General features: G+C 38.3%; 2 protein-coding genes across 2 annotated transcripts; both read right to left on the reverse strand.

Annotated features, from left to right (window-relative positions):
- Positions 1 to 1,143: 1,143 nt before the first annotated feature.
- Positions 1,144 to 5,668, reverse strand: LOC115877971. The gene is made up of 2 exons (XM_030894322.1): positions 5,336 to 5,668; positions 1,144 to 3,555 (listed from the first exon to the last, which is right to left on the reverse strand). Exons 1-2 carry the CDS (start codon positions 5,666 to 5,668, stop codon positions 1,144 to 1,146), a joined length of 2,745 nt encoding a protein of 914 aa, XP_030750182.1.
- A 16,760-nt stretch (positions 5,669 to 22,428) lies between these two features.
- On the reverse strand, positions 22,429 to 27,104 carry LOC115877972. Its single transcript, XM_030894323.1, has 4 exons — positions 27,022 to 27,104; positions 26,244 to 26,840; positions 24,500 to 24,714; positions 22,429 to 24,428 (listed from the first exon to the last, which is right to left on the reverse strand). The coding sequence occupies exons 1-4, from the start codon at positions 27,102 to 27,104 to the stop codon at positions 22,429 to 22,431; spliced, it is 2,895 nt and encodes a 964-aa protein (XP_030750183.1).
- Positions 27,105 to 27,509: the final 405 nt, after the last annotated feature.

A 27,509-nucleotide genomic window follows, 5' to 3' on the forward strand; every position in this document is an offset into this window, starting at 1 on the left:
ATATTTGTATCTACAGGCTCAGGTTAAACTAAATGGCGGATGGCTAAAGTGTTCAACTATATACCCGGATACTTAAACTACAACAATGATGTTTTTAGGAATAGAAAAGGGGCACTTATTGTGTATCCAAGCAAATCAGATTATCCTAAATTCCTTATCGCCAATTACAATACCTTAAAGTATAAATATGGTAAAATACCTCTGAGTTTCAAATTCATAGACACAAACTTCTCAATGGCTCTTTATTCGAAGGTAAATTTATCTATCCAACAAAAAAATCATTTAAAAGGTTTAAATCTATATCGACTCTTGCACCGATTTTATTACCAAAATTCTTTTTCTCTATTTTTCTTTCTATACCTTTTGTAGTTTCCCCTTGGCTTAAGGAAACAAATAAACCATCGACGAAATAAAATGTTCAGTGGACTGTATACTTTCGGTTTATTGTCACTTGAAATTACAAACTTTGAGACAACTAACTAAACAAAAATTATTGTCTCCTTATAAAACATCGAGTCGAAATTAAAAACAAAGACGACGCGTTTGGTCTAACGTCTTGTGCTCGACTCCTGCCTGGGGCCCTCGCTTTTCTTTCGGCTACCGCCGCAATGCGACGATGTATGGAGACGGCGCAGTTGCCACGTATAGCACAAATAATTAGAGACGGCGCAGTTGCCACGTATAGCCCAAATAATTATTCACATTGCCCCCCGCCTTGAAAGTCTAGAGCATCTTTCAACACTTAACTATTATTAGAGCCAATACACTTAGGTAAGGGACAAATTTTAGCAAATGAACGCCTGATAGTGCCTTGCTTTGTTCTGATGGTGGCGACACGAGCTACTCCGTCCTTTCCTGGATGGGTCTCCACTATTCGTCCAAGCAACCATTGAGAGGGAGGCAGGTGGTCCCTCCTGACTAACACCAAATCGTTGACCTCAAGTAGGCCTTGTTGCGTTGTCCACTTCTGCCTTTTCTGCAATTCGGATATGTATTCCAACGACCATCTGGTCCAAAATGTCCTTTCATTTGCTGAATTCGTTGAAAGTGGGATAAGCGATTGGTTGGTACTGCCGTGTAATCTCTATCTGGTACAGATTCCATAGGTCGGCCAATCAAAAAAGTGGGAGGGAGTTAAAGGTGTCAAATCAGAGGGATCACAAGATAAAAGGACTCCATGGGACGCGAGTTGAGGACAGCCTCAATTTCTATCAATAGCGTACTCAGATCCTCGAAAGTTAATAATGCGTTTCCCGCAACGCGTTTCAAATGATATTTGACCGTTTGTACGCCTGATTCCCACAACCCACCAAAGTGTGGAGAACTAGCCGGAATGAATGACCATGAGATGCCTTTATTCTCGATAGCTTCGACAATTGAATTTGCATTATTCTGTAAAAAATCCGCTAATTTAGATAACTCATTATAAGCTCCTTGGAAATTTGTACCGTTGTCTGAGTACATTTGTGCAGGTTTTCCCCGCCGACCTACAAAGCGTTTCAAAGTAGCTAGAAAGGCTTCTGTGGTTAAAGCGCTTACCAACTCTAAATGCAGAGCCCTTGTGGCAAAGCATACAAACACCGCAATATAAGCCTTTGAAGTGCGACAGCCGCGTCCCTGTCTATCCTTGATTAGGAAGGGACCAGCGTAGTCTACGCCAGTTACGTAAAATGGAGGAGATGGTGTGACCCGCCGCTTTGGTAAATCACCCATCACCGGGCTAATTTCTTTGGGACAATTTCGAAAACAAATTACGCATTGATGGAAAACTTTACGAGCTAAACTACGTCCTGCTATGGGCCAATAATTTTCCCGAATAACAGCTAATAAGAGCTGTGGGCCAGCATGCAGTAGCCGTTTGTGTTCACGAGCGAATAAAAGCCTAGTAAAAACATGTTTTGAACACAACACAATAGGATGTTTTTTCTCATATACGTAATCTGAGTTGTTTAAACGTCCGCCGACACGAATTAAACCGTTTTCATCTAAAAATGGATGAAGCTTTATTAATTTACTTTTATTACTAACTTGCCCTTGCTTGGACAATGTTACAAGATCTTCGGAAAATGATTGACGTTGTGACAACCTAGCTAATACTAAGGACGCATGACTTATTTCATCACAACTTAAAGAACTCGATAACCTTTCATCCTCTTTTCTACGACAATTATTTATAAAACGAATACAGTAGGCAATCACTCGTTCCAATCGAGTTAAATTGGAAAACCTAGACAAATCTATAAACTCAGAGTCTAACGTAGATGTATTTGCAACAACGACCCTTTTTAATTCAGGCAACTCGTTAGATCTGGACACTACAAGAGGCTCAGGCCAGCTTTCTATGGATTCTCGAAGCCAATCTGGTCCTGACCAATACATTTCGAACTCTAACAACTCCTGAGGCTTCATGCCACGTGACACACAATCAGCTGGATTGTCCTGGGTTCGCACATGCCTCCAATTTTCAATATTTGTGAGCTCTTGGATCGAATTAACTCTATTGGCGACGAAAACTTGCAACAAATGCGGAGAGGTGTTTATCCAGCCCAAAACTATCGTCGAGTCGGTCCAAAATGTGATGCTATTAAACTCAATTTCCATGGATTGCCGAACCTTTTCACAGAGACGTGCAGCTAACACAGCTGCCATAAGCTCGAGACGCGGGACTGTCTGTATTTTTAAGGGAGCAACCTTTGATTTAGCGCACAAAAGCTTGACAAAAATATTACCATGATTATCGATCGTTCGAATATAAACACAGCTTCCCAAAGCATAAGACGACGCGTCCGAAAATACATGCAGCTCTACAAGCTTTGCATTCTTACAAATGACTTTCCTATCAATTTTCAAATTGTTCAAAAATCTTAAATCATTACGAATCTGTAAGTATCTTGTATATAATTGCTGGGAAAGGGCATCGTCCCAATCTAACTTTTCCAACCAAAGATCACGAAGAAAAATCTTTACCAAGATTACGCAACAACTAAGGAGACCAAGAGGGTCGAAAATTTGAGAGATTTCTGACAATACGATTCTTTTGGTGACCTTGGAACTTGACTGATTTCCAATCGAAAAGAAAAAATGATCTCCTTCGCCGTTCCAACGCATACCTAATGTTTTGTTGTTCTCCATGCAACCAATATCAACTACTCCATTGTTATCTGCAGATTCGATTTCCTTGAGTATAGAGGGTTCGTTTGACACCCACTTGCGAAGAAGAAAACCACCACCTTTTAGAACTTTACAAAGTTCGTTAGCTAAACTCAGGGTATCTTCAATAGTATCCCCACCAGTTAGCACATCATCGACATAAAAATGATTCTTTATTGTGTTGGCAACTAACGGAGAAACTTCTTCAAATTCGATTACCAATTGGTACAAGCACCTAATGGCGAGAAAAGCCGCCGATGAAGTCCCATATGTAACAGTGTTCAACTCGTACACCTCGATATCTTCGTCTGGACTGTCACGCCACAGGATTCGTAACAGGCACCGCTGTCTAGGATCGATCCACACCATACGATACATTTTCTCAATATCAGCCGCCAAAACGTACTGAAATTTACGAAAGCGCAACAAAATAGAGATAAGTTCACACTGAATGGTTGGACCAACCATCAAAACATCATTTAGCGAGCAACCACTGGTGGTTTTGGCACTGGCATTAAAAACAGTTCGAAGTTTGGTAGTAGACGAGGACAACTTCAGAACACCATGGTGAGGGAAAGTAAAACGAAAACTGAGATGCATTAGGATCGGACACTTTGTCATATGTCCCAGGGCGTCGATACTCATTGACAAAATCACGATACAAATCACGATACTCATGATCGCGCTCGAATTTTCGTTCCAAGGATAGAAATTGCTTTTGGCTGCATTTCATACGATTCGCCGAGCTGGCTTAGGCTGCCCTTGAGAGGCATTGAAACAACGAAACTTCCATTGGCCGCTCGAGAAAACGTATCGACGAAATGTTTCTCACAGGCAATTTCCTCGACAGATTGTGGTTTTCCAACCACGCTCATCTATTTGCTCAGTTTTAACAAAATTGCAAACTGTTGTAACCTCCAAGTTTTTTAGCCGAGCCACCTTTCCTGACACTATCCATCCGAGTTTGCTTTTCTGCAAAAATGGTCCATTGGGCCCTAGTTTGATCTGGCCTACACATAACAAATCCCAGAAGGAATCGGCTCCAATCAGCATGTCAACAGGACCACTTGTGCAGAATGTAGGATCTGCCAACGAAACATTTGCAGGAATATTCAAATTTTGACTGTCGACCTTGAAATTGGGCAACGACCCTGTAACGAGAGGGATAACAAGACAGGATAATTCCAACGAAAAGTCATTTATACGAGATTGGACCTTAACATTCACCTTTCCAGAAACCGCAGACTCAGTTTCGTTCAAACCACAAATGTTGATATTTACTTTAGTTACAGGTATTGAAAGCTTGTCCACAAAATGACCTTGACAAAAACTACTCTGCGATCCAGGATCCAATAAAGCGCGTGCTGTAAACCATTTATTGTTTTTCCCAAGACCCTAACTACCGCAGTTGACAAAAGAATACCATCATTTTTATGCGAAGCGAAGCTACAATTCACAGTTTCCTCCTTTCTGTAGTAGAGGAACTAGTAGCAGCGGCAGCAGCGGTCGTTTCCGCCGCCTTTCTTGATTTATGTGCAACAAACACGTTGTGCCGAAACTTACAAATTTTACAAACAATCGAACGACAATCTTTTAAAACATGCCCAGCTCTCAAACAATTCAAACACAAACGCAATTTTTTCGCTTCCTGAACTCTCTCATTCACACTTTTTTAGTGACATGGAATCTAATTTAGACGAAACGAGATAAATTAACAAGGTGTCCCAATTAGTGGTGTCTTCCCCAAGAGCATTTAAAGATCTTATATGCTTATCCACATTATCTGCTAAGTCTCTTAGCACCGAAGGAGATTCTTCCTGAATCTTGTCTAACGTGAATAAACCGCGAAGATGATTTTGAATCAAAATTTTGTTATTATTATAACGAGCGTAAATTAAGTTCCACGCAGCCCTCGTAATTTGTCCTGTAAACCCTAAACTCGCGATAACTTCCAACACTTTAGGCGCCAAAAATGATCTTAAATAATGAAATTTTGTATGTCCGATAAGGCATCATTTTCGTGAATTAACGATACATAGGTATCACGGAACTCTAACCACTTACCGTATTCACCTGTGAAAGTGCGAATCTCGATGGTCGGAAGTTTAACTCGTTTAAAAATCCTGAACCAAATTTTGCGAAATATTTGTATTTTGCGTGGCTACCGAACCCGCAACGGACCTACCACTACTTTTTTCACGTTATCTACTACACTATCATCCGCAAGAAATGATTTAGCCTTGGCTATCAACCTAAAATACGCATCATTAAAAATTTCGCGTTCCTCATACTGCGAATTTACCGAAGCAAGATCACAAGACTCTTCGATTTCGTTTTGCACTAACTCAAATTCATCAAAAACCTGTGAAAACCGTTCATAACGCGTTTCCAAGTCTAAAAATGCAACGCGATCCGACACGATTTTGTCTGGATACGTGTTTTCCAAATTTGCGACGTATTTTTCAAAATGAGTGACCTTTGCCTTAAATGATCCGCGTTTTCGAATAAGGACATCCATGTTTTCGACTACTACACTCATAATGTTTACGAAAATCAAAAATCAGGCTTACGAAACGATCAAAATTATCAATAGGCGAAATAATATCAACAAAATATTTACCCCGAAATGAGTAAAACGACGAAAAACAGCTAATTACACTATTGATAGTAACGAAAATTGCCAACAACTACAAGGAAGCAGAAAAGGGAATAATTTGAATGGACCCACCTTATTTACCGACCGAACGCCGGTTCAACGATCCAAAATGGCGGCAGGCAGCTCTTGCAGCACAGCAAGTCGACGACGAAATTCCAATCCAATTATCCGGACGAAGTGACCAAAATGTAGTTTCCCCTTGGCTTAAGGAAACAAATAAACCATCGACGAAATAAAATGTTCAGTGGACTGTATACTTTCGGTTTATTGTCACTTGAAATTACAAACTTTGAGACAACTAACTAAACAAAATTATTGTCTCCTTATAAAACATCGAGTCGAAATTAAAAAACAAAGACGACGCGTTTGGTCTAACGTCTTGTGCTCGACTCCTGCCTGGGGGCCTCGCTCTTCTTCGGCTACCGCCGCAATGCGACGATGTATGGAGACGGCGCAGTTGCCACGTATAGCACAAATAATTAGAGACGGCGCAGTTGCCACGTATAGCCCAAATAATTATTCACACCTTTTTTCGACGAATCATTTCCCTAGTTTGCTCAAAGCCGAAGCGTATAATTCTTCTTTCATGTTAATGCGCGCTCATCGCATCCGGATCCGATGCAAATTCAATTCGTCGATAACGACATCGACTGACTTTCATTTTTTCCATCCCCAGCTCCATCCCTTTGGAACTTTCGCTTCCATGTCTTCTCCAGGAGGCGGCTTTTCGTGTCCCAGTCAGGTCGCGTCTTAGCGAAAAAAGACGAAAATTTAATGGGGTCTTGGAGAGCTCATGGAGACTCTGTTTGGTGGTGAATGCAGAAAGTAGAGTAACGTATTCTGAAGAAGTCTTTTTTTAGATTTTCCACAGAAGGTAAATAGCATTTTATAGGTACATTGAATTAAGCGTATGGTGAAGTTATTTACATCTAAAGCTCAGGTAAAACTAAAAAATGAATGATGGCTAAAATGTTACCATTGTTTCTTCCAATGCTATTTCCTATCGTCAACTATAGTCGGATACTTAAACAACTATAATAATGTCTTTTAGGAATAGAAAAGTAGCCTTTATTTTGTAACCAAGCCAGATTCCTTAATTGCTATCTGCCTAAATTCGTTATCGCCAAACACAATATTTAAAATATATGGTAGAATTTCACTGAGTTTTAAATTCATAGACATAAGCTTCTCAATTCTAGTTCTCTGTTTTCTTTTTTATACCTGCTTTCAAAGAATCTTTTTCTCATTTGCTCCAAGCCGAATCGTATAATTTGTCTTTCATGTTAATGCGCGCTCATCGCATCCAGATCCGATGCAAATTCAATTCGCCGATAACGACATCGACTGACTTTCATTTTTTTTCAGTTCTCTCTCCATTCCTTTGAAACTTTCGCTTCCAGGTCTTATCCAGGAGGCGGGTCTTCGTGTCTCAGTCACGTCGTGTCTTAGCGAAGAAAGACGAACATTTATTGGTCTCTGTTTGATTGTGAATACAGAAAGTAGTGTACACGTTATGAAAACTTTTTTCTACCTTTTTTAGTTTTTCGAAAGAAGTAGATGGCATTTTATGGATACATTGATTTTGATGCATGGTGAAGTGTTATATTTGTATCTACAGGCTCAGGTTAAACTAAATGGCGGATGGCTAAAGTGTTCAACTATATAGCCGGATACTTAAACTACAACAATAATGTTTTTAGGAATAGAAAATGGGCATTTATTGTGTATCCAAGCAAATCAGATTATCCTAAATTCCTTATCGCCAATTACAATACCTTAAAGTATAAATATGGTAAAATACCTCTGAGTTTCAAATTCATAGACACAAACTTCTCAATGGCTCTTTATTCGAAGGTAAATTTATCTATCCAACAAAAAAATCATTTAAAAGGTTTAAATCTATATCGACTCTTGCACCGATTTTATTACCAAAATTCTTTTTCTCTATTTTTCTTTCTATACCTTTTTTCGACGAATCATTTCCCTAGTTTGCTCAAAGCCGAAGCGTATAATTCTTCTTTCATGTTAATGCGCGCTCATCGCATCCGGATCCGATGCAAATTCAATTCGTCGATAACGACATCGACTGACTATCATTTTTTGCAGCCCCATCTCCATCCCTTTGGAACTTTCGCTTCGGTCTTATCCAGAAGGCGGCTTTTCGTGTCCCAGTCACGTTGCGTCTTAGAATTGAAAGACGAAAATTTAATGGGGTCTCGCAAAGCTGATGGAGGCTCTGTTTGATAGCGAATGTAGAAAGTAGAGTAATGTGTTGTGAAGAAGTTCTTTTTTTTAGATTTTCTCAGGAAGAAGAAATAGGTGGTATTTTGTAGTTACATTGAATTTGATGGAGGGTGAAGTGTTTTATTTACATCTACAGTTTAGGTAAAACTAAACGATTGATGGCTAAAAATGTTACCATTATTTCTCTCAATGTAACTCTGGTTAACTATAGTCAGATATTTAAACTACTATAATAATGTCTTTTTAAGACTAGAAAATTGGTACATACTGTATAATCAGGCAGGCAAATTAACGTAAATGTTTTATCGCCAATTTACCGCCAATTTATTTTTTTTATATTAAATCAGACTTTTTTTTCTCTCGTTATTTTAGACAGTAAATTAGCATTGCAAATTGCTGTTTTGTCAAGACTTGCACTACTCAGGTCGAACATGAATGGGAAAACATACTGAAAAAATTGGCGCCGGGAGGCACGTATAGCTGCCCATACTAAAATATGTTAATATCTCGAAAACTGCGACTTTGACTGGTTTTGATGTTATTATAAACTAGGTTTTTCCCGCGACTACGTTCGCGTTACACCTCGAATAGTTCATGCATTGATTTAAACGATTTACTTTGTATGTAGAGCTAGTGAGCCTTACAAATGCCCTATTTAAACTATGTTTTTAAGAGTTTTAGAGCTACTCGCAGGGCCGGATTTCCGCTTAGGCCTGCAAGGCCCGGGCCTAGGGGTCTAGCCAGCCTAGGGGCCCCATGCAATGAGTGGCGCGCAACTTTTATATATAAGCTCCAAATTGGCTATGACATGGGGGGGGCCAAATGTCAAGTGCCTAGGGGCTCTGGATGTCTAAGTCCGGCACTGGCTACTCGTATTTCATATGAAAGTTATCAATTGTCGATTTTCTGGGTATTATACAGGGCAAGCCTTGAATAAGTGCAAATATTTTGAGGGCTGGTAGATCTCGATAAAAAAAAAACATATTTTCTCTTTACCGTTTTTCAAATAACTCCTAAATAACTGAGTTATTTTACTTTAAAAATTTCCAAAAAAAAAATATTTTTTGCTTAAATTTTGAGAACCACTGCAGCTTTTCGGGTTTTTCTGTCTTCGCTCGACAAAAAATCGATATCGGTTATTTTTGACTTATTACATATTTTTTACTTAAAATTTATAAAAAGCCGTCACTATTCCAATTTTAAAAGCATTTTTATTCTCTTTAAATATTATTATGTACTTAAATTTAAAAACCGTTTTTTATTTTTTCATCGCCTGTATATGACTTTATGACACACTTTGTAAACCAAAAATAAAACTTTTGATTAGAGCCGTCTGAAATAAAAAATCTTAATAATTCTAGAAGTTATTGAAATCAAAGTATTTCAAAGAAGTTCAATTTTGGCCACAAAATGTTTTTGAAATCCTGCTTTTTTTAACACTTTTTTTCAATTTTTTCTAACTACTTCCATTGACTGAAACTAATTATGTATGGTTGGATAGAGGGTGGATAGCGATCTTCCAGGGCGGTTTTTTATTTCTTATTTATATATAGATTATTTTCGAAATCGAACCAAAGTCAATTTCAAAGAAATTTTGCAAAATCTGAAAAAATAAAACCTCTCTAAAATAATAAATAGCGAAATAATTATTTACCCTCTATAGATAGAACCCCTACCTATGGTTCCATATAAACTGTATTACTAAAATAAATAGTTTTGAAATATGAAGTTTTCAAATGAATATTTGAAATTTTCAATTGTCGCTTTACTTAATATACTCCCTTGATATTTTTTTTTATTTTTCATCTCTTTTTTTGGTTTATTAAGAGCACTAATACTCTATTTATAGTTATTTTTTATTGCTTGAAGGATAATTGAAGAAGAAATATTTCGTTTATATTATTGATGTGTCACTAAATAAACCCTTGTATAAAATGTTATACTGCTAGATGTTATAGTAATGCATTTTCGTACAGCAAACTTTCATTCCCTATTCTACTCCCTAAGATTATAAATTTCATAAAATCGCTTTATCCAAATAATTAACTCATGTCTTTTAAATGATCCTTTGTGCCAATTTTTATGTGTATAATCCAGAGGTCACCAACATTGTCAGAAACTGTCTGTCTGTCTGTCTGTCCGTCTGTCCGTCTGTAACACGATAACTCAAAAACCGCTGAACCGACTGTCATTGTCAGTGGTTTGTCAGTTAGATTATATATCAAGTTTTTAGATATTTTAGGGAGCAGTTCATACAGCCAGCTTTAGATACATAAATATTAGAACAAAGGTTCGTTTAAACGACATTAGTGAATTAGCTACACAAAGCGATTTTAGGAAATTCATCCTCTTAGAGTGTAAAATTATGTCGGAACAATTTGTTGTATGAAAATTCCTTACTATATGGTCTAGAAGAATGAAATCCTACAAAAAGAATTAGAAGATATTTTTGAAATTCATCAACCAAATGGGTAAAGTTAGTAAAAAATTATATAAAACTTGTGAAAAAAAACCCAAGTAACTCATTTTGAGTGAAATTAAAAAAACTTTTTTTTTGCCGATCCTAATAGCCTACCATACCTATTTGTATGGTCGGCTAAAAAGACTTCTCTTTCTTTCGGAATTAGCAATTGTAGTAACCGAAACTGTGATATTTTTATGGTTATTTAGTCCCTAGGTGGTTTTGGGCAAATTTAGTTTAATAAGAAGGAAGAAGAAAATATAAGGGCATTTATTATTATATCAAAAATGTAACACTTTATTTAAACAATAATAAAAATGTATGGAAATGAAATAGAATGATATGTTAAATTAAACATGAAAGTAAAATTCCTTCAAGAACAATAAAGCTTAATTTGAAGTCATAGTCAAATTGGTTCAAATAAGGTTAAATTCATTCAATATCGTATAATATTTGCAACAAAAATACACTCCTATTGAAATCCAATTAATGTTATCGTTAAATGTTGTATTGGAAACCAATGAATTCTTATAGTTGAGACAGTGATAATGTATATTCCGAAAGCAATATCATGATACATGTCGATTCAAACACTGATATAGTCGAGGAATGGGGAAAGTAGTGTATCGTTGGTATAATGATATTATCTTTGTAGATACGGTAGTGTTTTCTCTGTGCAGGGCGAAGTGCTTCTTTTCGTTGTGGGATTATCAATTTTCTGAAACAAAGGTATCAGCTAATTTCTATTACATAATTTCAGAATTCATGTAATTGTAAGTTAATTTTGCTGCCAATTTCCATTTTTCTCTTAAACCTGTTTAAACCGACTCTTCATCTAATCGAACCAACGTCACTCGCACCAGAACAGAAGACGAAACAGTGAGCAATTATTTAAATTAGGCCATCTCCATTACACTAAATTAAAGGTCCCTTGTTCTTTACCATTTTTATCCCTTCTCCATTCCTGTCCTTCCGCCAGTAGTCGACTTGCTGCGACACTTTTTCTTCGAGTGGTTTTAATTCACCTCTGCGGACTTTAAATTTCATTCGGGTCGACGCCGACTGCTGACTAAGCTAAACGGGGGGTCGGTTTGGTCAAAAAGAGAGGGAAGAGAGTGAAGTTATCGGTCTCTGTCGCTGATGTAGACGAGGCCAAACTCGCTCTTCGTTCCATTTCCATGAAATAAAACGACCGGAACATATAATTAAGCGGATGTGGAAGAAAAAAGGAGAGATGACGAGAGTAGATTGCAGGACAAGGAACATGAACTTAAAAAAGTTTAAGTTAATATAAATTTGACTGACCCCTCAAAATCGTATTTTGTCTACTATCCATTATATATTTGTTATTAATGGCTGATATGCAGGGCCGGGCGACCCGGGCGGCCGCCCGGGGCGCCTCATGCAAGGGGCGCCACGACGGCAACTAAAATATTTAAAAACAGTAATCTAAACAAATAGTAATGAAAAACCAGATCAATAATTAATCGGTACTATCAATTTCCACATTAAATTAGCAATTACCATACCACATAGGGAAGAAATATCTGACTAAACATTATAAACACTACTATATCCTAGACGTATCCTATTATAGTTTACTGAAATTATGCTCAAAAAAAATCCTTAGCACGAAAGCTTTGGGATAATTTTGATTTCTTCTTTTCTATGAATGAATGTTTTTTGGGTGCTGTATTCGTAACTGGGATTTGCGAATTCATTATAGTGGAACATCCTTTGGAAGAATCTTAAACAAAATAAAATAAAGAAATATAAATTTGATTTGTTCGTGGTATTTTACTTATAACTCAAAAACTATCAACTTAAATAACCCTTCTTTCTATAATTCTGGGCCAGCAAAATTGACAGTTTTAGACTGACTGCTCAAAATCGCACTTTTTCTACTACCCACAACCTTTATTTGTTATTAATGGCTGATGCCCTAACATTATATGAGGCAAATATTCATTCGCAAAAAGCTGAAGAGGATCCCGATATCCTTATTATCAAAAAAAGCTTATAAGTTTGCCTCATTAATTAAATTAATTTAGTAACAGTAGTGGGAAAAATATCAACCTTTTGGTGGTTTTGATTGTTCTGGATTGAATATGTAGTAATACAGGAAAAATTGTAGCAGAATCGTAGAATTTTCTCATTAGAGCAAGACAAAGAATGCATCTCAAACACTGACTGATCCTCATTTTGAAGCCGACAAAAACTGTATCTGATCATATACTGATTCTGCACGAAATAATTGATTGTGAAAAAGAAAAGAAAATTTTCTTAAATTGTTATAGAAAAATAATGCAATCGCTTGCAACTAAATACTAATGTTTTCAAAGATCACTTATACCAGAACGACTGCCGAAGTTGGAATTCTATTTCTTATAGCTTTATATACCGGGTGCGTCTCAAAACTGGCTCACCCCTATAACTTGTTTATTTTTTTAGATGAAAAAACGAGATTTAGTATGTTAGTATACGACATTAATTAGAATTAATTGACGTATTCAAAATACTTTATTCGATAGAAAATTGCACCCTAAATAGAATGACATATCATATGTCAATTTTTGACATAATTGCTTTAAAGAAATCGAATTTTAAATTCCAATCTAGAGTGCCATCGCTGTGTTAAAAACATTAATTTTTAATCAAGGAGCCTTGGAAAAATACATTTGATCGTCTAATATTTTTCGTGTCTTATTCTTGCCGGTTAAAAGATGCCCAAATCGTATTTTTGATCATATCTCAATTTTTTCAAATGAAACGAGGGTGGCTCATTAGCATATTTAGAAAAAGCTATAAAAGTTTTTTTTACAAGTAATTTGGTACCACACACTTGGTATTTCGAGTTAAATTGTCATTATGAACCGCATATTACAATTTCAAATAAACCATATGGGAAAATGTCAAAAGTTGACATGTGATATCGCGGGCGTACAGCGAAAATCTACTAAGTCACATTTTTGGTTGAATTGGATTAAACACACCACTATGTCCAGTTTTTCACGGTCTTTAACATGAAAACCCCATTAAGTCCAATTTCGGTTTGGACTGAATCCAATTCAACCAAAAATGTGACTTAGTGGATTTTCGCTGTACGCCCACGATATGTCATTCTACTCAGAGTGTCATTTTCTATCGAATAAAGTAAAAAAACCTACTACCTTTCTCGTAAAAAAAATAGTTGAAATTTGCGAGTGGCCAATGCAGTGGCGCATCCACAGAGTGGGTCTGGGAGGGGTAATGGCAATATTTAAATAAAGTAATAGATTTAAATTAAATTTTCGTTCAAAGGTATTATGACTATGGAAAAGAATAAACTTAGATTGTTCTCTGGGTTTATATATTGATTGATATTATTCATTTATTTTGTAACAATTTTAATTTATATACCAGATTTTCCTATTTATAAATTTCTTCCTGGGAGGGGTAATTACCCCCATTACCCCTCGCGTATATGCACCCCTGGGCCAATGTAATTAGTTGACAGAGTGTGTTTTGCTGTGACATACTCGTCACTCGTCCACGTGGACTCTCTGCCGCCTGTATACAGGGTGAGCCTTAAATAAGTGCAAATATTTTCAGGGCTGGTTCAGATCTCGATAAAAGAAACATATTTTCTCTTTACCGTTTTTCAAATAAATCCAAAATAATCGAAAATAAATTTTACATTAAAAATTTCAAAAAAAAATAGTTTTTGCTAAAATTTTGAGAACCACTGGATCTTTTCTGGATTCGCTTTCTTGTAAATTTAATCTACTACTTTTTACTTAAAAAAAAATCCAAAAATTTTTTGAATTTTTTTTTAGTTAAAAGTTAAAGTTTTTTAAGGTATATTTCTGGTGTCGAAATATACCTACTCCCCCTAAAAATATTTGCACTTATTTAAGACTCAACCTGTATAGGTATCGATCTATAAAATATATTGTTGTTTATTTAAATTTGTTTTGTAGTAAATTGATCATACACCAATTTTGTGTTTGCATTCTTGAAAATCTTTTCGTAGACACAGATCCAGTAGACGTACATTAATAAAACGTGCTCTTTAGAAAAACTAACAAAGAAATAAAGTATACTTCGGGGGAAATCCCCAGAGCCTATCGTGTGTTATATATCCGATCCGCCCCACTCAGCTATTCGATATAAAATTTTAAATATCGCGACTTTTCGGCTTTCATTTTCCTTCTCGAAAGGACGGGAAAACGGAAAGGAAATCCCGCGGCTTTAAGCCGGGAAAGAGGTCGTCGAGATTTTTGAGTGCTTTCGGAATCACGCACATTAGAATTCACGATGGGTCCTTTTTTCGGGTTCCGATAATAGAGGAATAGCGTAAATATGTATAAAAGACCTGTTAAAAAGAGCGATATCGAAAAAGTTTGATAGAATTTTATATTTTTCATTTAATTCACTAATATACCGGGTGCATCTCAAAAGTGTCTCACGCCTATAACTTTTTTATTTTTTCAGTTAAAAAAACGAGATTTGGTATGTTAGTATATGACATAAATTAGGATTGACTGACATATTCAATTGTTTTCGGTCACTTCCTGTTTCACTGGAAATGACTACAACTTTTGATTTTTAAATGGCGCTCGGTATTTTTTTACTTTATTCGATAGAAAAGAACACTCTGAATAGAATGGCATGTTATATGTTAACTTTTGACATTTTCGCATATGGTTTATTTGAAATTATAACTTGCGGTTCGTAACGAAAATTTGACTCGAAATACCAAGTGTGCAGTATCAAATTATTAAAAAATGCTCTTTCTAAATATGCTAATGAGCCACAGTCGTTCCATTTTAAAAAAATTGAGATAATTCTATTCAGAATGTCATTTTCTATTGAATAAAGTAAAAAAATACCAAGGGTGTCATTTAAAAAAAACAATTGAATACGTCAATCAATCCTAATTTATGTCATATACTAACCAAATCTCGTTTTTTTATCTGAAAAAAATAAATTAGTTATAAGGATAAGCTACTTTTTAGACGCACACGGTATAACATTAAACTAGACCTAAAATTTTTCCATTGCGTTTTTTTTTACATCATAGTGTATATTGAAAAATATATTTTTATAATATGCTAAACAGTAGCCCGCATATTTTGCGAACAAAATTCTTAAAGCTAAATACTAAAACAGAAAAACTGACATGGAAACTTTTTCATACCACATTTACACACCTTTATTTCTTTGAATTCTTTGAGTCCCTGTGTCCTCAAACACTCCTCCACTTTATGCCACTATCGCCAGACCCTTTTTTAAAATGCGCTCGACCTACTAAAGCAAAACGTTTCAATTATTTCCATTCTTTTTGCTCGCTGCGTCACTCGAATTACTAAGAAAGAAGAAGAAAATGGCGAAAAAGTCGTCGTCGTCGTTCCGCTCGGGTCGATATCGACGAAAATCGAGTAGAAAATTGGTGGGGAGGTGTCGATAGCTCTTCTCGTTTAGGGTTTCCTTCGGAGGAGGGTTATTCTTTCGGAACGAGTGCCGATAAAGCAATTTCCTACGATATCGCAGCCCGTTGTAATGCATGGCTGTTTTATATTGATAGGCAACTATTCAGATAACCGCATTTCTGCTGTCTTTTATTATTTTGACAATAGTATCAGATTCAGCAATATAATATTATACTCTAACCAAAATACAGGGTTGTTCACCACATACGACACGGAGTATTGTAGCAAACAATTAGATTTTTGCAAAATGTAAGTTTTGGGTTCGTTGAATTTAAAAATATATTTACAAGGTACAGATTGTCCCAAATAAATAAAAAATATCAAAGTTGTATTTTTTTAAATGGAACACCCTCTATATTATTACATTTTTAGTTTCTACGATTAAAATAAAGGTAAATTTGCTGGTTTTGGGAAATGCTCTCAACACGAACAGCAGAAGCTGAGATAAGTACCAAAACTGTAGTTGTTAAAACAATGCAAGGAACTCCACAAGGTGGAGTGACCTTCACCCTACTATGAAGCTTGGTAGTGGATGAACTACTGGAAGAATTAACTCTAGCGGGAATACACTGCATAGGCAATGCAGATGACATAGTCACGATTGTATGGGGGAAACATGAAGGCACACTGTGTGATATTATCCAAAGAGGACTCCGCATCATTGAGATGGGGCAGGACTGTCGGGCTGAGTATCAACACAGATAAAACCGCGGTAGTGCCATTCACCAGAAAGCGAAGTTTGAAAAACTTGAAAAGAATCCATCTAGATGGAAAGGAAATACTGCCATCACAGGGGAAGTGAAATATCTAGGAATAACCCTGGATAGTAAACTTCTCTGGAACAGGCATATTAAGAACATTACCAGCAAAGCCACAAAGGCTCTCATGATATGCAGAAGACTGGCGGGAAATACGTGAGGCTGCGCCCCTTAAATTTTGCGCTGGATGTATACCATGATAGTATACAAAACTAGAGCAACGTACAGCAAGGCAAAACCTGTGCAAAATACAGAGACTGGCATGTATCTGTATCACAGGTGCTATGAGAACACGTCCAACAGTAGCAATGGAGGTCATTTTAGACCTAGAATGTAGAATGTTTAGGAGGGGAGTCAATCATCGCGACCTTACAGATCTATTGTGTGTTAAGAAAAGCCAGTATCTGAGACGGCTCCACAGAGGCCAGCTCTCCATCCTCGACATCAGACGTACCAAGGTTTATGACATGAATGGTCGTCGTCTCGGCGCACTCAGTGATAAGGTGTTCTGGTGTTTCCCCATTTTCCCCACAAAATCTGCATTCGCCGTTGTTTCTCAGTTTCAGCCTACTGAGGTGTTCGTTGAGGAGATAGTGTCCTGTTAGAAACCCCGTGACAATCCGAAGATTGTTTTTACTTAAATCAAGGAAAACCTTTGATTTTTCTCGGTCATAAGTTCTAAGGAACTTTTTCGAGTGTCTTAGACCGTTAGAGGACACCCATTCCAAGTTACGGATGGAGTCTTCCAGATTCTTCAGTTCCGCTTTCAGTTGGTTCCCGTTTGGAAAACAGAACGGTTTTGGTCCAGTTAGTGGAGTGTTCGCTCCTTTTCTAGCTAGATTTGCTTTTTCATTGCCTTCTATCCCTTGGTGAGCAGGCGCCCAGAGTAGGAGGACTTTATTTTCTTTGCCTAATTTGTTGAGCTTCTCTAGGCATTCTTTGACCAACTTCGAATTGATGGTTACTGAGTTGATCGCGTTAAGTGCTGCTTGACTATCGGATAGGATGGCAATTTCCTGTTTTCGATAGTTCCTATCCAAGATAAATTGTACGCATCTTTCGATAGCGCAAATTTCTGCCTGAAGGATACTGGGGTAGGTGCCCATTGGTTCGGAGTATTCAGTTTTCGGCCCAAATACTCCTATCCCTGTCCCTGCTTTGGTTTTGGAAGCATCAGTATACCACGTGATGGTATGGTCTTTTATATGCTGAGTAAGCGTTTCTTTCTTCCAATCCTTTTTATTACTCAATACTACAGTGAGGTGTTTCTCAAAGTTGTAAATTCTTGGTATGTCATCCACTGGGAGTTGGAGAAGTGGAATTTTCTTTTTGAGGGTGTTCCAAGCCCCTGACCTGAAAATTCTCCCAGTACTGTTTCCGTCAATGACCATTCTAATCATTGTCGCATTGGCATAACTACCGACGACAATATGCAGTGGTGTTAGGTCTAGAATGACCTCCATTGCTGCTGTTGGACATGTTCTCATGGCACCTGTGATGCAGATACATGCCAGTCTCTGTACTTTGCACAGGGTTTGCCTTGCTGTACGTTGCTCTAGTTTTGTATACCAAGCAACTGCTCCATAAGTAATCATGGGTCTTACTATCATGGTATACATCCAGCGCAAAATGTTAGGGGCGCAGCCCCACCTATTTCCCGCCAGTCTTCTGCATATCATGAGAGCCTTTGTGGCTTTGCTGGTAATGTTCTTAATATGACTGTTCCAGAGAAGTTTACTATCCAGGGTTATTCCCAGATATTTCACTTCCTGTGATAGCAGTATTTCCTTTCCATCTAGATGGATTCTTTTCAAGTTTTTCAAACTTCGCTTTCTGGTGAATGGCACTACTGCGGTTTTATCTGATGGTCTGTAAGGTCGAAGTGATTAACCCCCCTCCCACTCAAGCTGCTTCTTGCAATGTTTAATAGATGGAGTGTAAGCCATGACCCTTCTTTAGAAGGGCAGGAAAAATCCCATCTATTCCTGCTGTTTTATAAGGCTGAAAGGTGTCAATAGCCCATTTCAGTTTTTGTTCTGTTATTACTAGCTTGGCCGTCTTCCAGTCTTCCCTGCGAGGATTTTGGGGTTCGGTCGGAGCTACTTGCGTATCAATAGATATGCTACCTGGAAAGTGTGTATGAAGTAGGAGGTTAGCTCTCTCTTCATCTCCTTCCGTGTAGCTTCCGTCAGGTTTCTTAAGTGCCATGTTGGGGATGGGCCCACTCTTGGCCATAGCTTTGTGTAGCCTAGCTGCATAAGTAGTTGAAGTGATGTTTTCGCAAAAGCATCTGAAGTCAGACCGCTTTGCCCTTCTAATCTCCTTATTATACTCCGTTAATTTCTCGGCGTAGAGCTGCCATTCTCCGCTGGGTTTGGCTCTGTTGAAGAGTCGTCGGACCTCCGATCTAAGATTGGCCAGCTTTTTGTTCCACCAGGGCTTGTTGTTACTTTTTTGTATGCCCTTACTTGTGGGGCAACTAGATTCATTTGCATCCAATATTGCACCACTGACTTCCTTTGCGTACCATTCTAGATACAGGTGGTTCCTAGCCCTACCTGCATCTATTTGGTCCAGGTTGTCTACGAGATTGGTGTGGTATAGTTCCCAATCGGTTTTTCTTGGATTCCTTCGAATTTCAGATTGGAGTATGATTCCTCCTAATTTGAACTCGATGATTCTGTGATCTGATAGGGAAGGTTCCGTTGAGACCCTCCAATCTTTCACGTAACTAGTTACACTAGCACTCCCGATTGTTAAATCTAATACTTCCGCCCGCGTTTTTGTCACAAACGTTGGGGTGTTCCCTATTTTTGTCACAAACCTGGGGGTGTTCCCTATATTGAGAACTTCAAGATTGTACGCTAAGAGGAATTCTAGTAAACACTCACCTCTAGTGTTAGTATTAGTGCTTCCCCATACCTCATTGTGCGTATTGGAGTCACATCCCAATAGCAGAGGTAGTCGCCGTTGGCTGCAGAATCGCGCGAGCTCCTCTACTTCCGGAGGCGGTGTCTGCCCATCACAACATTTTTGCTACAATCCTCGATATTAAGTTGAGCCATGATTGGAACAAGATCTCGGGTTGTCTCTCATTTTAGACCTTGGTATCTCTCAATTTAGACCTAACACCAATGCACATTGTCGTCGGTAGTTATGCCAATGCGACAATGATTAGAATGGTCATTGACGGAAACAGTGCTGGGAGAATTTTTAGGTCAGGGGCTTGAAACACCCTCAAAAAGAAAATTCCACTTCTCCAACTCCCAGTGGATGATATACCAAGAATTTACAACTTTGAGAAACACCCCACTGTAGTATTGAGTAATAAAAAGGATTGGAAGGAAAAAACGCTTAGTCAGCATATAAAAGACCATACCATAACGTGGTATACTGATGCTTCCAAAACCAAAACAGGGACAGGGATAGGAGTATTTGGGCCGAAAACCAAATACTCCGAACCAATGGGCACCTACCCCAGTATCCTCCAGGCAGAAATTTATGCTATCGAAAGATGTGTACAATTTATATTAGATAGAAACTATCGAAAACAAGAAATTGCTGTCCTATCCGATAGTCAAGCAGCACTAAACGCGATCAACCAGTAACCATCAATTCGAAGTTGGTCAAAGAATGCCTAGAGAAGCTCAACAAGTTGGGCAAAGAAAATAAAGTCCTACTCTGGGTGCCTGCTCACCAAAGGATAGAAGGCAATGAAAAAGCAAATGATCTAGCTAGGAAAGGAGCGAACACTCCACTAACTGGACCAGAACCGTTCTGTTTTCCAAGCGGAAGCCAACTGAAAGCGGAACTGAAGAATCTGGAAGACTCCAACCGCAACTTAGAATGGGTGTCCTTCAACGGTCTAAGACTCATAAAAGTTCCTCAGAACCTACGACTGAGAAAAATCAAAGGTTTTCCTTGATTTTAGTAAAAACAATCTTCGGATTGTCACGGGGTTTCTAACAGGACACTGTCTCCTCAACGAACACCTCAGTAGGCTAAAGCTGAGAAACAACGGCGAATGCAGATTCTGTGGGGAATATGGGGAAACACCAGAACACCTCATCACTGACTCCGCCGAGACGATGACCATTCGTGCCATGAACTTTGGTACGGCTGATGTCAAGGATGGAGAGCTGGCCTCTGTTGAGCCGTCTCAGATACTGGCTTTTGTTAAAGCCTTGAGACTGTATGACGAGTTATAACTCGTTATAATCCAAGAAAGGGGAACACACAATAGATCTGTAAGGTCGCGGTGACTAACTCCCCTCCTAAACATTCTACATTCTACAAAGGTAAATTTTTTTGAAATATTTAGGTTCTTGTACAGTAACACAGTAATGCTTCATTTCTCTATTAGTCCTATTTAAGTTTTTAAAACCAAATATTGTACTGAAGTATTTCTATTTACTAAATTTTGTGTTGCAATAATAAAAATTATACTACCTTATACAGAGTGTCTAAAAATTTACTTTAAATAATTACTAGCTTTAAACGGCAATAACTTGTTTAATTTAAATGAAACACCCTGTATATTTTATGAGAATCAGATGCACAATTTAATTGTCTATCAAATTGTATTATACTATTTTTTACCTATCTCTTCAAGTTTTCGTAGAAAATGCATTTTCTTATAATTTAGACCATATGTATCAATATACCCATGGAATATTGACATTTTAGATTATTTTTAAAGATGTAACAAATTTTTAGAGAGTACAGATACTAATATTGTCGATATAGTTCGTAAAAATTAAAAACATATTAAAAAATAACCATGCAGAATGTAGTTTCCCCTTGGCTTAAGGAAACAAATAAACCATCGACGAAATAAAATGTTCAGTGGACTGTATACTTTCGGTTTATTGTCACTTGAAATTACAAACTTTGAGACAACTAACTAAACAAAATTATTGTCTCCTTATAAAACATCGAGTCGAAAATTAAAAACAAAGAACTGACGCGTTTGGTCCTGGCGTCTTGTGCTCGACTCCTGCCACAGGGCCTCTCTTCTTCAGCTACCACTGATACGACGATAGCATGAGGGGCGGCGCAGTTGCCACCATTATAGCACAAATGGTAGAGACTGCGCAGTTGCCACGTATAGCACAAATAATTATTCACATTGCCCCCGCCTTGAGAGTCTAAGAGCATCTTTCAACACTTAACTATTACTAGAGCCAATACATGGTGAGGGACAAATTTTTGGCAAATGAACGCCTGATGGTGCCTTGCTTTGGTCTGATGGGTGGCGACACGAGGCGACTCCGTCCTTTCCTGGATGGGTCTCCACTATTCGTCAAGCAACCATTGGAGGCAGGTGGATACTCCTTGACTAACACCAAATCGTTGGCCTCAGAGTAGGCCTTGTTGCGTTATCCACTTCTGCCTTTTCTGCAATTCGGATATGTATTCCAACGACAATCTGGTCCAAAAATGTCCCTTTCATTTGCTGAATTCGTTGAAAGTGGGATAGCTTGATTGGATTTGGTACTGCCGTGTAATCTCTATCTGGTACGGATTCCATAGGTCGAGCCAATCAAAAGTGGAGGGAGTTAAAGGTGTCAAATCAGAGGGATCACAAGATAAAGGACTCATGGGACGCGAGTTGAGGACAGCCTCAATTTCTATCAATAGCATTACTCAGATCCTCGAAAGTTAATAATGCGTTTCCACCAACACGTTTCAAATGATATTTGACCGTTCGCATGATTCCCTGACACCAAAGTGTGGAGAACTAGCCGGAATGAATGACCATGAGATGCCTTTATTCTCGATAGCTTCGACAATTGAATTTGCATTATTCTGTAAAAAATTCGCTAATTTAGATAACTCATTATAAGCTCCTTGGAAATTTGTACCGTTGTCTGAGTACATTTGTGCAGGTTTTCCCCGCCGACCTACAAAGCGTTTCAAAGTAGCTAGAAAGGCTTCTGTGGTTAAAGCGCTTACCAACTCTAAATGCAGAGCCCTTGTGGCAAAGCATACAAACACCGCAATATAAGCCTTTGAAGTGCGACAGCCGCGTCCCTGTCTATCCTTGATTAGGAAGGGACCAGCGTAGTCTACGCCAGTTACGTAAAATGGAGGAGATGGTGTGACCCGCCGCTTTGGTAAATCACCCATCACCGGGCTAATTTCTTTGGGACAATTTCGAAAACAAATTACGCATTGATGGAAAACTTTACGAGCTAAACTACGTCCTGCTATGGGCCAATAATTTTCCCGAATAACAGCTAATAAGAGCTGTGGGCCAGCATGCAGTAGCCGTTTGTGTTCACGAGCGAATAAAAGCCTAGTAAAAACATGTTTTGAACACAACACAATAGGATGTTTTTTCTCATATACGTAATCTGAGTTGTTTAAACGTCCGCCGACACGAATTAAACCGTTTTCATCTAAAAATGGATGAAGCTTTATTAATTTACTTTTATTACTAACTTGCCCTTGCTTGGACAATGTTACAAGATCTTCGGAAAATGATTGACGTTGTGACAACCTAGCTAATACTAAGGACGCATGACTTATTTCATCACAACTTAAAGAACTCGATAACCTTTCATCCTCTTTTCTACGACAATTATTTATAAAACGAATACAGTAGGCAATCACTCGTTCCAATCGAGTTAAATTGGAAAACCTAGACAAATCTATAAACTCAGAGTCTAACGTAGATGTATTTGCAACAACGACCCTTTTTAATTCAGGCAACTCGTTAGATCTGGACACTACAAGAGGCTCAGGCCAGCTTTCTATGGATTCTCGAAGCCAATCTGGTCCTGACCAATACATTTCGAACTCTAACAACTCCTGAGGCTTCATGCCACGTGACACACAATCAGCTGGATTGTCCTGGGTTCGCACATGCCTCCAATTTTCAATATTTGTGAGCTCTTGGATCGAATTAACTCTATTGGCGACGAAAACTTGCAACAAATGCGGAGAGGTGTTTATCCAGCCCAAAACTATCGTCGAGTCGGTCCAAAATGTGATGCTATTAAACTCAATTTCCATGGATTGCCGAACCTTTTCACAGAGACGTGCAGCTAACACAGCTGCCATAAGCTCGAGACGCGGGACTGTCTGTATTTTTAAGGGAGCAACCTTTGATTTAGCGCACAAAAGCTTGACAAAAATATTACCATGATTATCGATCGTTCGAATATAAACACAGCTTCCCAAAGCATAAGACGACGCGTCCGAAAATACATGCAGCTCTACAAGCTTTGCATTCTTACAAATGACTTTCCTATCAATTTTCAAATTGTTCAAAAATCTTAAATCATTACGAATCTGTAAGTATCTTGTATATAATTGCTGGGAAAGGGCATCGTCCCAATCTAACTTTTCCAACCAAAGATCACGAAGAAAAATCTTTACCAAGATTACGCAACAACTAAGGAGACCAAGAGGGTCGAAAATTTGAGAGATTTCTGACAATACGATTCTTTTGGTGACCTTGGAACTTGACTGATTTCCAATCGAAAAGAAAAAATGATCTCCTTCGCCGTTCCAACGCATACCTAATGTTTTGTTGTTCTCCATGCAACCAATATCAACTACTCCATTGTTATCTGCAGATTCGATTTCCTTGAGTATAGAGGGTTCGTTTGACACCCACTTGCGAAGAAGAAAACCACCACCTTTTAGAACTTTACAAAGTTCGTTAGCTAAACTCAGGGTATCTTCAATAGTATCCCCACCAGTAAGCACATCATCGACATAAAAATGATTCTTTATTGTGTTGGCAACTAACGGAGAGAAACTTCTTCAACTTCGACTCCCAATCGGTACAAGCACCTAATGGCGAGAAAAGCCGCCGATGAAGTCCCATATGTAACAGTGTTCAGCTCGTACACCTCGATATCTTCGTCTGGACTGTCACGCCACAGGATTCGTAACGAGCGAGCACCGCTTGTGGGATCGATCCACCATACGATGCATTTTCTCCAATCCAGCCGCCAAACATTACTGAAATTTACAGAAAGCGCAACGAAATGGGAATAAGTTCACACACTGAATGGTTGGACCAATAAATAAAACATCATTTAGCGAGCAACCACTGGTGGTTTGGCACTGGCATTAAAACAGTTCGAAGTTTGGTAGTAGACGGACAACCAGAACACCATGGTGAGGAAGGTAAAACGAAAACTGAGATGCGCTAGGATCGGACACTCTTGTCATATGTCCCTAGGCGTCGATACTCATTGACAAAATCACGATACAAATCCCGGTACTCATGATCGCGCTCGAATTTTCGTTCCAAGGGATAGAAATTGCTTTTGGCTGCATTATACGATTCGCCGAGCTGGCTTAGGCTGCCCATAGGAGAGCATTGAAATAACAAAAACTTCCATTGTACTCGAGAAAACGTATCCGACGAAATGTTTCTCACAGACAATTTCCTCGACAGATTGTGGTTTCTAACCACGCCTTCCTCTATTTCCCAAAACCGCGATAACTGCCTATCTATTTGCTCAGTTTAACAAAATTGCAAACTGTTGTACCCTCAAAGTTATTTAGCCGAGTCACCTTTCCTGACACTATCCATCCGGGTTTACTTTTCTGCAAAATGGTAGGGCCCCTAGTTTGATCTATTTACATAACAAATCCAGAAGGAATCGGCTCCAATCAGCATGTCAACAGGACCACTTATTACCAGAATGTAGGATCTGCCAAACTGAAACATTTGCAGGAATATTCAAATTTTGACTGTCGACCTTTGAGGTGGGCAACAACCCTGTAACAGGAGGGATAACAAAGCAGGATAATTCCAACGAAAGTCATTTATACGAGATTGGACCTTAACATTCACCTTTCCAGAAACCGCAGACTCAGTTTCGTTCAAACCACAAATGTTGATATTTTACTTTGGTTGAATTGTTGAAAGCTTGATACAAATGACCTTGACAAAAAACTACTCTACGATCAGGATCCAATAAAGCGCGTGCTGTAAACCATTCATTGTTTTCCCAAGACCTAACTACTGCAGTTGACAAAAAGAACACCATCATTTTTATGCGAAGCGAAGCTACTGGTCACAGTTTCCTCCTTTTTACCTTAGTCGAGGAACTGGTAGCAGCGGCCCGGCAGCGGTCGTTCCACCGCCTTTCTCGATTTATGTGCAACAACGTTGTGCCGAAACTTTACAAATTTTACAAACAATCGAAGACGACAATCTTTTTAAAACATGCAGCTCTCAAACAGATTTCAAACACAAACGCAATTTTTCGCTTCCCTGAATTCTCTCATTCACATAGAATTTACAAAATCTGGACAGTTTTGGTATGAAATGCTCCGCACAATGTAACACGATTGCCCCTGTCACAACAAAAAGAGACCGAACTACGCCTTTGCCCAGTATGTTTACAGTTCCATCCTGCCCTAAATTTGGAATTTGACTTTGTCGGGTTTTGCCTGCTCTAACGATTCCAAAAAGTGTGAAACCGATCTCAGAAGAGAATTTAGTCAAATCTGGCAACAACGATTTTTGGCCTCACCTTTGGCACTTTTCCACTTTTTGAAGTGACATGGAATCTAATTTAGATGAAACAGGATAAATTAACAAGATTGTCCAATTAGTGGTGTCTTCCCCAAGAGCATTTAAAGATCTTATATGCTTATCCACATTATCTGCTAAGTCTCTTAGCACCGAAGGAGATTCTTCCTGAATCTTGTCTAACGTGAATAAACCGCGAAGATGATTTTGAATCAAAATTTTGTTATTATTATAACGAGCGTAAATTAAGTTCCACGCAGCCTCATAATTTGTCCCTGTAAACCCTAAACTCGCGATAACTTCCAACACTTTAGGCGCCAAAAATGATCTTAAATAATGAAATTTTTGTATGTCCGATAAGGCATCATTTTCGTGAATTAGCGATACATAGGTATCACGGAACTCTAACCACTTACCGTATTCACCTGTGAAAGTGCGAATCTCGATGGTTGGAAGTTTAACTCGTTTAAAATCCTGAACCAAATTTTGCGAAATATTTGTATTTTGCGTGGCTACCGAACCCGCAACGGACCTACCACTACTTTTCACGTTATCTATACTATCATCCGCAAGAAATGATTTAGCCTTGGCCATCAACCTAAAATAAGCATCATTAAAATTTTCGCGTTCCTCATACTGCGAATTACCGAAGCAAGATCTAGAGACTCTTCGATTTCGTTTTGCACTAACTCAAATTCGTAAAACCTGTGAAAACCGTTCCTTAACGCGTTTCAAGTCTAAAATGCAACGCGATCCACGACACGATTTTGTCTGGATACGTGTTTTCGCAAATTACGACGTATTTTTCAAAATGAGTGACCTTAGCCTTAAAATGATCCGCGTTTTCGAATGGGTTGTCCATGTTTTCGACGCTACTTCACTCATAATGTTTACGAAGAGTAAAAATCAGACTTACGAAACGATCAAAATTATCAATAGGCGAAATAATATCAACAAAATATTTACCCCGAAATGGGTAAAGAACGACGAAAACAACTAATTACACTATTGATAGTAACGAAAATTGCCAAGCAATAGCTACAAGGCAAGAAAGGAAATAATTTGGAATGGACCACCTTATTTACCGACCGAACGCCGGCACAACGATCCAAAATGGCGGCGGGCGGATCTTACTACAGCACAGCAAGTCGACGACGAAATTCCAATCAATTATCGGACGAAGTGACCAAAATGTAGTTTCCCCTTGGCTTAAGGAAACAAATGAAACCATCGACGAAATAAAATGTTCAGTGGACTGGCATACTTT

The sequence above is a fragment of the Sitophilus oryzae genome, unplaced genomic scaffold, assembly GCF_002938485.1.
Source record: "Sitophilus oryzae breed Bouriz unplaced genomic scaffold, Soryzae_2.0 scaffold_1499_pilon_pilon, whole genome shotgun sequence".
NCBI classification, from domain to species: domain Eukaryota; kingdom Metazoa; phylum Arthropoda; class Insecta; order Coleoptera; family Curculionidae; genus Sitophilus; species Sitophilus oryzae.

Coding starts and splice junctions, on each gene's coding strand:
- LOC115877971 (XM_030894322.1), bottom strand. CDS start 5,668: ATGGATGTCCTTATTCGAAAACGCGGATCATTTAAGGCAAAGGTCACT. Junction 3,556..5,335: donor ATAACGTGAAAAAAGTAGTG/GTAGGTCCGTTG, acceptor CGTAAATTTCAG/TACGTTTTGGCGGCTGATAT.
- LOC115877972 (XM_030894323.1), bottom strand. CDS start 27,104: ATGGACAACCCATTCGAAAACGCGGATCATTTTAAGGCTAAGGTCACT. Junction 26,841..27,021: donor GTCGTAATTTGCGAAAACAC/GTATCCAGACAA, acceptor TGCTTATTTTAG/GTTGATGGCCAAGGCTAAAT. Junction 24,429..24,499: donor AGTTGAAGAAGTTTCTCTCC/GTTAGTTGCCAA, acceptor ATACTATTGAAG/ATACCCTGAGTTTAGCTAAC.